The following is a 12275-nucleotide window of genomic DNA, read 5'->3' on the forward strand; positions in this document are numbered from 1 at the left end:
CAACGCCCTATAGAAAAAACCTCTAAAAAAAAAAAAAAAAAAAAAAAAGAACAAAGAAAAAAAAGAAAACAAGGTCCCTTGTTTCCTGTCACAGTCTCAGGAATTAACACTGTACAGAGAAGGTATGTAGTGTAGTAAATGTTAGTTGAGTGAATGAAGGGTCTGGTATTTTCTGTAAGATGAGGAATAAGGCTTTTCATACGGGATGGCTGTGGTGCTGAGGCAGGGACCACAGGGACAGGACAAGGGGGGGGTGAGCTACTTGGGGCAAAGCACTAATAGAAGTCACCTGAGTCAGGGATCAGATGCTATCCCTGTCCAGAGATCTCCCTGAGTGAAAGGGGTGGGCTCATATCCATGACCATGGCTGACTGAAGCAGGGGTAGGTTCAGCATTGGGACCTGGTCAGGAGTGCTGTTTCTGTGTGTCTTTCTCCTTGCTTCTCTCACTCATGAAAAAAATAAACTTTAAAACATTTACATTTTTAAGGTTTTTGCCATAGGGCATGAACACTTGCCAGAGAGACAATGAGAGGGAAAGTGAGAGATCACCTCCCACCCATGGGGGATGGCCATGCCGCAGTCGCTTCTCCTCCACTCTCCTGGGATTTCAGGCATGCGTGCATGACGTGATTCCCAAGCTACCAGACCTGGAACTTGAACTGTGGTCAGCCATGTGAGAGTCCAGTGAAGAAGAAAGAAGTCATTGAGTCCACTGAGGCAGAGGTTGCCTCATGGTGGTTAAGCCCTGTGCACTGGGAGTCAGAGCCCACATGGCCAACAACCATGGTTTAAATCCCAGACTCATCAGCTGGGCACACACAAGTGTGGGCCCAGGATCCTGATGGGATAAAGAGGTGAAAGGAAAGGATTGTGAGGTGACCATGCCCCACTGGAGGGGTCCTTTGTTTCTCTCTCTCTCTCTCTGGCAGATTCATGTGCCCAGTGGCAATTAGGACAAAGGGGCAGGGAGGCCACTTCAGATATTTGTTGAATGTTCACCGCACACACAGGGCAGGAAAGAACAATTGCTTCCTTTCTTCCCTCATCTTCACAACTTAACCAGTGCACCTTCTGTAGGAAGCCAGGCTTCGAGGCCAATTTGAAGCCAGCGTTATCTGTCCTGTGGACCCTCACGGCAGCAGGAAGTAGAGCAGAAGGGCTAGGACGCCTGCCTGATTTAAATCTTGGTTCTGTGACTTACCAGCTTTGTGACCTTAGGTTGCCTGACCTGGCAGAGCCCCATTCTCATCATTGTAAAATACAGGTGATGATAATAGTTCATAGCAGTAGATGTTGTACCTCGCAAAATAGAAGAGATTTGTGTTAACTATTGCTAGTTAAGTAAGCTTTAATAGTCTACCCTATATTTTGTTTGTATAGGAGAAATCCATGTAAGCCCCTAACCAACCAGTTTATTAACATGTGTACACGTGTTGCATTTTCTGCAGATAATAACATTGTGAATCAGGGACTACCTGTAAGTGCACCACTGGTGCATGACGACGCTCCTTTACTGAGCTGAGGAACTGCTGTGCTCTCAGGTTTTAAGTTGTGTTATTCCATTGCTTTCAATAAAGCATAGTACGTGGCACTGTGGTGGCAAGAATGGCTAAGTACCAACACCCTCGCCCCGCCACTGCCCTCTTGTAGTGAGAAGAGGTCTGCATGAGCTCAGTGGGAAGCTGCTTCAGAACTTAGGGAGGAGAGAATGAGTTGCAAAATGTTGATTGTGGGATCCCGAATTTCCACAGAGATGGTCTTTCAAAGTAGTGTGAATTGTTCATGTCCTTTCTTCTGACCACAGATGTTTCAGAGGTAACTCTGACACTTCATAGGAGAAGGAAGAGGAAGTGGCCCCTGACACAGTACAGGGTATTGTGTGTTACTGAAAGATGTGGAAATCTAAATATAGTTACTGGAGAGACTGCAGTGTCTACTTTTTTTATTTTTAAAAGAATTATTTATTTATCGATTATTTAACAATTTTTTATAGGGTGTGTACACTTACTAGAGACAGGGGTGGGGGGGATAGAGGGAAAGGGAGAAAGGAAGCTGCTAGGTTCAGGACTTGAACCACTGTCGGCCGTGCGGAAGTTCAGCTTAAACTACCACTCCACCTGTTGGCCCCCGCATTGCCTACTTTAATAAAAAAAACTTGTAAAGCAAATTTTACATCTCCCCCCACCCCCGTTTCCTTTACACTCAGGTATCCCAGCATGCCCAGGAATACCTGAGCTCTGTTTCTGATAGTTCACACAGCTTTGATAGTCGAGGAGCTTCCCTGCTGCCATCCCCGGTCACTGCCATTTATTAAGGAGCAGTATTATGTCTGCAGTTAACAAATCTCTTGTCTTTCTCAGCTCTGCTAGAGCTCCTGTGTTTCCAGGTTAGGAAAAGGATTGGATGAAGGGTGGTGGCAGATTTGAAGGTTTCTTTCCTTTTGAGGTATGGACGTAGTTTAGGCACATGAAAGGCAACTTGGCTAGCCAGAAGCCTTAAGGAGTAAGTCTCTCAGAGTGGGTGTTTTCTTTCTTTCTTTTTTTTGTTTTTTGTTTTTCATCCTTTGGGTTTTTGCCATAGGGTGCATGCTCTCTATGGAGAGAGAGGAAAAGTGAGAAATCACCACCTAGGGGAGACGGCCATGCCACAATCCCTTCTCTTTTCTCTTCCCCTTTTTTTTTTTTTTTTTTTGGGGAGAGATTTTTGCTATAGGGCGCGTGCGCTCGCCAGACAGACAGAGAGAGACACAGAGACAGAAAGCGAGAAATCACCCCCCAGGGGGGATGGTCACGCCGCAATCCCTTCTCCTCCATTCTCCTCTCGGGATCTTGGGCACGCACGCACACGCGCCTGGTGTGAGTTTTAAGCCACCGGGTCCGGTACACGAACCGCGGTCGACTACGTGGGAATCCAGCGACATAGCCATTACGCTAACTGCTGGTTCCCTCTTCTCCGTATTTTGGGCACTCACACACATGCACCAACATGATTTCTAAGCTGCCAGATCCAGGACACAAACCATGGTCGACCATGTGGGAGTCCAGCACCTTAACCATTACGTCACATGGTGGTCCCAAAATGAGCGTTTTCTACAACTCAAGCACTGGAACTAAAAATGTGACCTGTGTTTGGAGTCATTCTTGTGACAGAAGTGTCCTTTGTATTTCTTGGCTTTCTGAAGGCTTTAGGGAACCTATTTAATGTGTTGCCTTGGTCGTTGTATGAATGAGTTATCACATCGCCTCGTGCGATACAGAGCCACGCAGATCGTAGGCCAGGCAGCCGCACAGTGATGCTCAGGTTGCCTGTGAGGTGCTTGCAGAGCTTCCAGTTGTGCCATGTTTTAGTTCTTGCTTCTTTTTAAATTTAATTTTGTTTTTTTGCTTTAGGGCTCATATGCTTGCCAGAGAGAGAGGAGAAAGTGAGAAGTCACTGCCCAGGAGGGATGCGCATGCTGCGCTCTCTTTTCCTCTGTTCTGGGCACACACACACACACACTCACACCTGGCATGATTTTCAAGTTCCCAGACCTGGGACTTGAATTGCACCACCAGCCACATGGGATCCGATACTTTAACCTCCACGTCACCTGTTCCTTGCCCTCTTGCCTCTCTTTTCTATTGATTCTCTCTCTTTCTTGATTTCGGGTTAACTCAGTGTACTCACCTGTCCCAATTTGTTTCTAACATCTGAGAATTTATGGATGGTTGATAACTCCTATGGCTTCTTACAGGGATGATAGAATGTGGCACAGGTGCCACCACACTATCTTCCCTTGTTTAATAATGGCAGGTGGTGCTCACTGCATTTTCCCCTCTGAGACATTCAGCCTGGGCTCCATCAGTTCACAGGTGAGGAAAACCAAACCCAAAAGGGAAGGTTACCTGGAGTGGCACAGATGTAGAGTCCAGGTTCTCTGGTTCCTGGACCTGTGTCCTGCCCACTGGTTCGTCTCTCCTGGTTGCTGTGGGCCCAAGAAACTTTTAGGCCTTTGGAACTGTGAAAATAAGGGTTGGGGGAGGAAGAGAAAGACTCATGAGTAGGGGTGTGTGTGTGTGTGTGTGTGTGTGTGTGTGTGTGTTCGTGTGTACACACACTGATTCTCTGACATCTGCCTGACTTTCTCCATGACTCTACTATTTCCATTTGGTATTGTTGCCAATTGGGAATTCTAGGTAGTGAAGGTATTGTGCTTTTTAATTTAACAGAAGATATGCTTGGAACTTATTACCAGCCCTAGCTCATGTTTCTGTGTGTGTTTTCCTCATAAGCTTAGATCGATTTTTGGAAGGACCATCTGTGACCAAAGCCAGTGGGGAGAGGAGGCTGGTCATCATTTATTTTCTGTGGTGTGCGTATGGAGTTGGGTCGGGGAGGCTGGTTCTTAGAGAGGAGAAGAAGAATAATACTAAGGTGAGGTGGGGGAGGGCGCAGCTTCAGGTAGTAGCAACAGCTGGCTTACCCTTTCATTCTGAGCCTTTGCCTTGGCAAGGACAAAGCACCTTCTATTCAGAAAAGCCTTTGCTATTCATGCCGCTGCTGTTTGGGATGAAGAGAAGTCCGGAAGCGGGAGGATATGAAAGCCTCTTTGAGTGAAAAGTTTGTCTTTGCAGTATGTTTTGGGAAGGGAAAGGTTCTTCTGAAAGGAAAATATACCGTAAGTTGATACCACATTTGCAGATGCCTTTCTTTCTTTCTTACGAGTGAGGGGCTAGAGACAGAGCAACAGCACCCCCAGCAGGATCTGACACCTTGATCCAGCCTCCACTAGTCCCGGATCGTGTGCACATACATGCCTGGCCTACTCGGGGATGTCTCTGACCCTTCCCATGTCAGTCAGCCTCCAGGGTATTGTGTTTTTACCACTGCGCCACCATCCAGAGCCCTGCAAATGCTTTTCTGTTAGTATCTTCAAACTTAGTTGCTATTCTCAGTTTTCTTCTCTGTCTTTTTAAATTATAAGAGTAATACATGAATGTGGTAAAAATCGAAACTGGAGAGCAGAACAGGGGGAAGTTATATCTCCTTTCACTTCCTATCTCTAGGCCCATTCCATACAAAGTCAGTGGTCGTGGTCTCATACCTACACACATGCCCCAAATACATAAGTGCATATGTGTAAAATACTAAGACATACTGACTTTGGAAAGTGAAATTAAAGTACGAGACCCCCCCTTTATTTTAAGGAGTAAGCCCCATTTTGAAGCCTGTGCATAGTCTTTTCATAATACACATTTTCCATGAAGTTTTTGAAGACCCCCTCATATTAGTTGGCTGGGGCTGCCATAACAAAGTACCACTGACTTAGTGGCTTAAAACAACTGAAATTTAATTTCTCACTTCTGGAGGCCAGGAGTCCGTGAGTGAGCCATCATTAGGATTGGTTTCTTCAAGGCCTCTCTCCCTGGTTCGAAGATGTCCATCTTCGCTATGTCTTTTTTTTCTTTCTTTCTTTAATTCTTCCATGAGCAAAAGAAATAGAGGAAAAGAGGGAGTGAGAGACAGCAGCCGCAATGGGGTCCCCATGCCACGATCCACCCCCGATTTAGCCAGCCCTAGCTTGTGGACATGCATGTGCCCGCTTACTGGGGGGGGGGGGTGTCTGGACTTGAACCTGAAACTTCTCTATGGTAGTTTGCCTTGTAAAGCGTTGCATTTCATTGCTGTTTCACCTTCTGGCCCCTTCCCTTCACAGTGACCTTGTTTATATACTTAATTACCTCTTTAAAGACCCTGTCCCCAAATATCGTCACATTTTGAGATACTGGAAGTTAGTACTTCAATATATGAACTTTGAGAGGGGTACAATTGATCCAATAATACTGACTCACTCTTTTTAATACCATTCTGTTGTATAGATGGCCCATAATTCTTTAATAGATCCCCATGTGGCTGGAGAACAAGGCTGAAAATAGAGCTGTTTCCGGTGTAATGAACATCCTCATACCTGAATCTCTGCCTTTGTGTAAGAGTATCTGTAAAACGAACTTCTAGAAGATCTGCAGAAGTTGCCCTCCAGACAGTGTCTGACTCCCTTTTGAGTGCATAATAATTTTATATAGAAGAGTGTGCTGTATCTACAAGTGAAAACCCCTAATATTTGTGATAAAATGCTGGCATGTGGAATTCAGAATGCAGTACGCAGTTTGGGAGCTCAGCTCCATGGAGCGGGACTGCTGGCTGCTTAGAGGAGTATTTCCATTATGGCTTTACCATACATTATTCATTCAGTATCCATTTGGTGAGCTGTGGATGGGAAGGCACTGTTTTGCTCATTTATTTTTTATTCTTTAAAGGATATATTGTCTTTTAGAGCAGTTTTAGATTCCCTGCAGAGGAAGGCTCAGAGATTTCTTGTGCACTCCCCGACCTTCAGACCTTCACAAGCATGAAGGTTGGACCCAAGCATGAAGGTGGACACCCCATTGGCTGCATCTCCGACCAGAGTGGCATTTGTTACAGGGGGTGAACTTGCTCTGACATGGTTCACTCTCGTGTTTCTGCATTTGCTTGTATTTTATACCTTGGCTTGTTCAATGAAAGTGTTACACCACCTGAAGCCAGGTCTAAGGAGATACTGGCATTTCTCTCCAAGCCTATGACAGCCAGGGAAGTTAGGCTGCCCGAGAACAGGTTTTTCCACTTTGAAGAGGGAGTGGCATGCCCAAAGTATAGTCAGAAACACTGGCTAGACGTGAGCCCATTTTATCCTAAGTTACGCTGTTCTAGGAACAGTTGGTCAGACAGCAGGCTCTGAGATTGTCCTGGATGCTGACATAAACATTTCTCTTACCAGTGCTCTTTGAATGTACAGTTGGTGTACTTACCAATGCTTAGCCTAAGATAATGTGCTTATACACTGGTTATTAGCATACTTTGCTTTGAAGAACAAATTTGGGTGTGTATATATCTATGCATATACATATATATAAGATAAGCACATATAAACACACATACCGTTTTTTTAATACTGTAGCACTATATAGAAGAAAAGCAAAAAGTAAGAAAAGTTTGAAGAATCAGATCTATGCAATGATATACATCTTTAATGCTACAATAGGATTAAACTAGCATGCCTTTCTTTTCACATTTTCTGCAATCATCTCTCTTTGGAAAGACCAATTAAATTCATTATGTATGTATCTGTTCATTTCCCTTCCATGGAGATAGTGAGTTTTGTTTGTTTGTAAGTTTGTTTCTTCCATACGAAAGAGACAGGCTGGCAGACAGAGACAGTCATCCCCAACAGGGTCCCTGCGCCGAGCCGTCCCCCCCACCCCAGTCTCAGTCGGCCTGTATCACAGACACATGCGTGTGTGCCCGGTGTGCAGGTCACAGACCCAGCACCTTGCTGGGGGAGTCCATTGGTACCCCACCATCTCCTTGGCCAAAGATAATAAGTTTAAGTATTGATTCTACTGTGGCAGACCTCTATTGTGGGAGGCATTAACTGCTTCTAATTATTTAACTTTATTTATTTATTTAATTCAACCAGAGAGGGGCAGAATGAGAGAGAGAGAGGGAAAGTGAGAAAGCAAACTGCCAGGTCCAGGACTTGAACCATGATCAACCATGTGGGAGTTTAGCATCCTTAACCACCACAACACCTGCTGGCTCCACTACAGTGAGTCTTATCTAAAACCACATGGCTTAAAGAGTTAACAACCTGGGTGTTAGCAGGTGGCATGGTGGTTAAGGCCCTGGACCCCCATATGGCTGACAGCCATTTGAGTCCTGGACTCTGTGGTGTGAAAATCATGCTGGGTGCATGTGTGTGTGCATGCATGCTCAAAATTCCAGGAGGAGAGGGGATTGTGGCATGGCCATCTCCCCCTGCCACCACCACCACCCTGGGGTGGAGGTAATTTCTCATTTTTCCTTTCTCCATCTCTCTCCACATGCCCTATGGCTAAAAAAAACTAAAAAATAATAGTATTAAGAAAGGTTAACAACCAGTGAAGGAGCCAGTTGTGAGAGGCAGAGAAGGAGGGAGGCAGGGCCCTAAAAGCCATCTAAACCAGGGGGAATGGGATGGGAGAGGGGTGTGTGTTTGTATGTGAAATTTGGACATGTGAGTGGAAAGAGGTCAGTAAAAGCAGAGGTTGAGAATATGAATGAGTGAATTATGAAGGAAGCAGTCATGTTTGAATCCCATTTGTGGGATCTGTTTACTCAACTCAGCCCAATAACTTCTTTTGCAAAGTAGACACCTACTCCTGTGAGTCAAGTACAATCTTTTGAAGATGGCTTGTAAGTTGGAGAGGGTACATTAGCAAAAATTTAAAGTGATGACAGTACAGGATGACCGAGGGCTCAGCCCGTGGCAGTTTCATGAAGTCGATGAGATAATCTGGCAGATGACTGCATTTCCCAGGGTCGTCATGCAGTTATTATGATTTGTGGTCTTACCTCCATACCTGTGGTCTTCTCTCATCGTGAGTGATGTTTGTGCTGCAGCATTCTGATTAATGCTTGTTGGTAAGCCCTGCGCAGTTCCGAATCTCCTTACAAGCCACGACCAAGGGATTGCGTTGTTAGGTTTCGGCTTTTATTTAGGGTAGTGTGACTACGTAAAGGTTTGGTTGTAATTTCTAGTTGATGGTCACTTCTTCTGTAGAACTCCCTTTTACTTTACAGAGATCCCGCTCTCTGACACCAGATGTGTTTGATTAGGTAGCCCCAAAGACCAGAACATAAATATTGTTGCCACTTGCACTTTATAAATAAGGAGACTGAATCTTGCAAAGGTAAATACTAACAACTTGATCATGGTCCCTGTCCGTAGGTGTTAGCCAGGCTGCAAACGAAGGCGGACTGCCTTCCAGCCTGAGCTTTTAATTGCTATCCTCTGTTGCCCTATGCTTTACTAAAGTCCTAGTTTCCTCAAATGAAAGGTGTACGCTTACAACAGGGAGCACTAGCTCGAAGCTCTGCAAACAGTGCAGGTGGAGGCACTTATTGTTGAGCTTCAAATTATGAACTACATACTCCCTTTGATTCCTGCAAAGGTGGATGGCTCAGGCATGGCCTTCCCCACCCAAGCATGTCCCTGGGTGCTTATACAATTCATTTTTAGGCTCATGGATTTTTTTCTTTTTTCTTTTTTTTCTTTTTTAAAAACGTTTTTTCTTTTTAGATTTTTCTCATAGGGCACATGTACTTGCAGGAGAGAGACAGAGAAAGACAGTGTCAGAAAACACTGTCCCATGGGGCATGGTCACACTACAATCCCGTCTCCTCCATTTCCCCCTTATTTTGGGATTTTGGGTACACACACACACACACAGATACACATGCCTGATATGTTTCTGAAGCCGCTGGGCCCGGAACTCCAACTACGAGGTCAGCCATGTGGGATCCAGCCACCCTATCCCCTTCGCCATCAGCTGGCCCAGCTCATGGATTTTGACAAGGCACTTTCTTGGACACTATTTTTTGTGTTCTTCCCACCTCACTTTGTCCTTTTCTACTTACTGACTTCTTTTCTTAGCTGACCTCAGAAATCTTGTTTTAAGAGACAGATGAACACAGATGAACTGTGTCTTTTCTCTTTAATTATTGAACCTCTCCCAAGCCATTAGTGCTTATCATTAAAGAAAGTACCAGACCAATTCTGATATAAGCTTTGTTCTCACGGCACTTCCTGCCTGCCTGTGGTCAGGGCCACTACAGAAGGCTACAGTGAATATGTTTGTAAGTAGTGGCTCAGTACATGACACCAGCTGAGTATCCTACAATACTTTATAGTCACATGTCACATAACGACATTTCAGTGGACTGAAGGTAACCACAGTGGTCCCATAACATTACACCACTTATAACCGAGGTTTCTTAGGTTTGCATCAGTACCTGCTATGATGTTTGCACAGCAATGAAATTACCGAATGAACTCACTGGTTAAGGGCTTAGTTCCACAAGATGGCTCCCACTTCAGATGCCAGTTGCAAGTCCTGACCTCCTACACTTCTGACCAGCTATAAATGGAGGGGGTGGGAGGCAAGATGGGGATGGCCATGCCCCTTCCTTGAATTTTGTAATATGCTAGGATGGCTCACACAACTGAAGAAAATTCTTTAATTATCAGTTTATTACAAAGGATGCAATGAATAGTCAGGTGAGGAGGTATCAGAAGTCCAAAGGGGTCCAAAGCACAGCGTCTAAACCCATGAGGTTGGGTGCACCAACCTCCGAGCACGTGATGCATTCACCAGTCCAAAACTCTGAATTCTATTCGTTAGGGTTTTTCTCATAGAGGTGCTATTATATAGATATGATTAATTAAACCATTGGCCATTGAGTTAATTCAACCTCCAGTCCCTTTCCTCTCCCTCATGATGAGGGGAGGGGGCTGTAAGTTCCAACCCTCTAAATCACATGGTTGGTTCCAGTGACAGCCAGTCCCTATCCTGAAGCTATCCAGGACCCTATCAAGAGTTGCCTCATTAGCATAGATCAAGATATGGTAGAGAAAGGCTGCTTATGAATAACATAGTATGTTCCTCTCACCCTTACTACTTAGAAAATTCTAGGAGTTTTAGAAGCTCTTATGCTGTGAATCTGGAATGAAGACCAAATATATACTTCTTTCTTTCTTTCTTTCTTTTTTTTTTTTTTTGAGAAGTTTTTTGCCATAGTGTGCATGCACTTGCCAGAGAGAGACATAGAGAGGGAAAGTGAGAAATCACCCCTCATGGGGGAAGGCCATGCCAGAATCCCTTCATCTCTCAAGATTTAGGGCACATGTATGTTGTTCAAGCTGCTGGTCTGGGTTTCAAACTACAGTCTTCCATGTGGGAGTCCAGCACCTTATACATCCTACTACCTGCTAGCCGCAAATATATATTTCTTACTATAATCTTAACCTCATGCGCTAAGGATGATTTGTGTCCTTTTGCAGTTGGCCTGCTGCTGTGGGTCTGCGGGCTGCTCCCTCTGCTGTGGCTGCTGCCCCAAGGTCCGACAGTCCCGGAGCACCCGCTTCATGTACACACTCTACTTCATCCTCGTTGCCCTCCTCTGCTGCATCATGATGTCTAAGACCGTGGCCAACGAGATGAGGGAACACGTAAGTTTGCCTCTTGTCAGCCCTTTCTGTTCTGATGTTGGCTATGGGCACGTGGGAAATGGGACTCAGAGCATGGGGCCCACCCACCCCAGTGTGGTTTGGGGTATGCTTGCTCTACCCAAACCTTGAAGCCTCTTCAATGCTTTCCCACCAAACAGGCACGCCGTTCAATGGCTTGATCTTTGGTGGTGGCATCGATGCAATCTGATGCTTTTGGTACGAGAGGGTTGTACGTTAATCTGAGCCGTGTCTGTAGCTGTTTCTGGTGAGTGTACTTTCAACACCGTATGTCAACACTGTATCTTCCCCTTGACCTAAGGATTATTGCTCATATTTCAAGTAACAGCTGCTGTAAACACTTAAATTTGGCCTTTATGAAAAGTACGATAAAGCTTAGATATTCCCATAGACAGTGGGAATGGACTGTAGGGCAAGTTTTACTTTTCAGGACAAATCTCTTATAGGGTGGGTGTCCCCAGCGTGAGGGATGGATTTCCGGCCATTTCTTGGGCAATGTATGCCATAGGCCTGGCATGTGCTGCTGATGAACTTTTTTCTGGAATTTCCTTTTTCTACCCATAGCAGGTGTCTTATTTATTTATTTATTTTTGAGAGGTTTTTGCTATAGGGCACTTGCCAGAAAGACAGAGAGAGACAGAGAGGCAGAAAGCGAGAAATCACCCCCCGAGGGGGATGGCCACGCAGCGATCCCTTCTCCTCCATTCTCCTCTCAGGATCTTGGACACGCACGCACACATGCCCAGCATGAGTTTAAGCCACCGGGTTTGGGACTTGAACCACGGTCGACTACATGGGAGTCCAGCGACATAGCCATTACACTAACTGCTGGTCCCCCCATAGCAGGTGTCTTGATTAGCCAAATTACAAGGGAGATGTGTTGGGGTTTTTGAGGGAGCCCACTAAATAGCATTTCTTCCCCTCCCAGGTTCCGAACAAATTGACAAAGGTTAAAACGTCAGCAGGTAGATGCCAACCATCACCTCTGTTCCTCAGAAAGCTGATGTGAGGCATGTGACTCGACTCTGCAGGGGGTGGGTTTCTCCTCCTGAGCCTTCACCCTAGTCACACTTGCCCAGCTGGGCACCTCAGTGCTGGACCTGGCAGATTGCCTTTGTAAGGGTGCAGTTTGCTGGGAAGAGAGAGAAGCAGGCATGGTCTTTGGGGGCAGCCCTCCTCCTAGGGACAGA

General features: G+C 45.5%; 1 protein-coding gene across 1 annotated transcript in view; it reads left to right on the forward strand.

The window, feature by feature from the left end:
- The window catches only part of SERINC5 (serine incorporator 5), a 129090-nt gene that overhangs the window by 47448 nt on the left and 69367 nt on the right, over nt 1-12275 (forward strand). The window contains exon 2 of the mRNA XM_006143515.3: nt 10900-11067. Within this exon, the coding sequence (XP_006143577.1) occupies nt 10900-11067 (168 nt within the window). The remainder of the gene's footprint in view (nt 1-10899; nt 11068-12275) is intronic.

Source organism: Tupaia chinensis, unplaced genomic scaffold (assembly GCF_000334495.1).
Source record: "Tupaia chinensis unplaced genomic scaffold, TupChi_1.0 Scaffold000099_1, whole genome shotgun sequence".
Taxonomy (NCBI): Eukaryota; Metazoa; Chordata; class Mammalia; order Scandentia; family Tupaiidae; genus Tupaia; species Tupaia belangeri.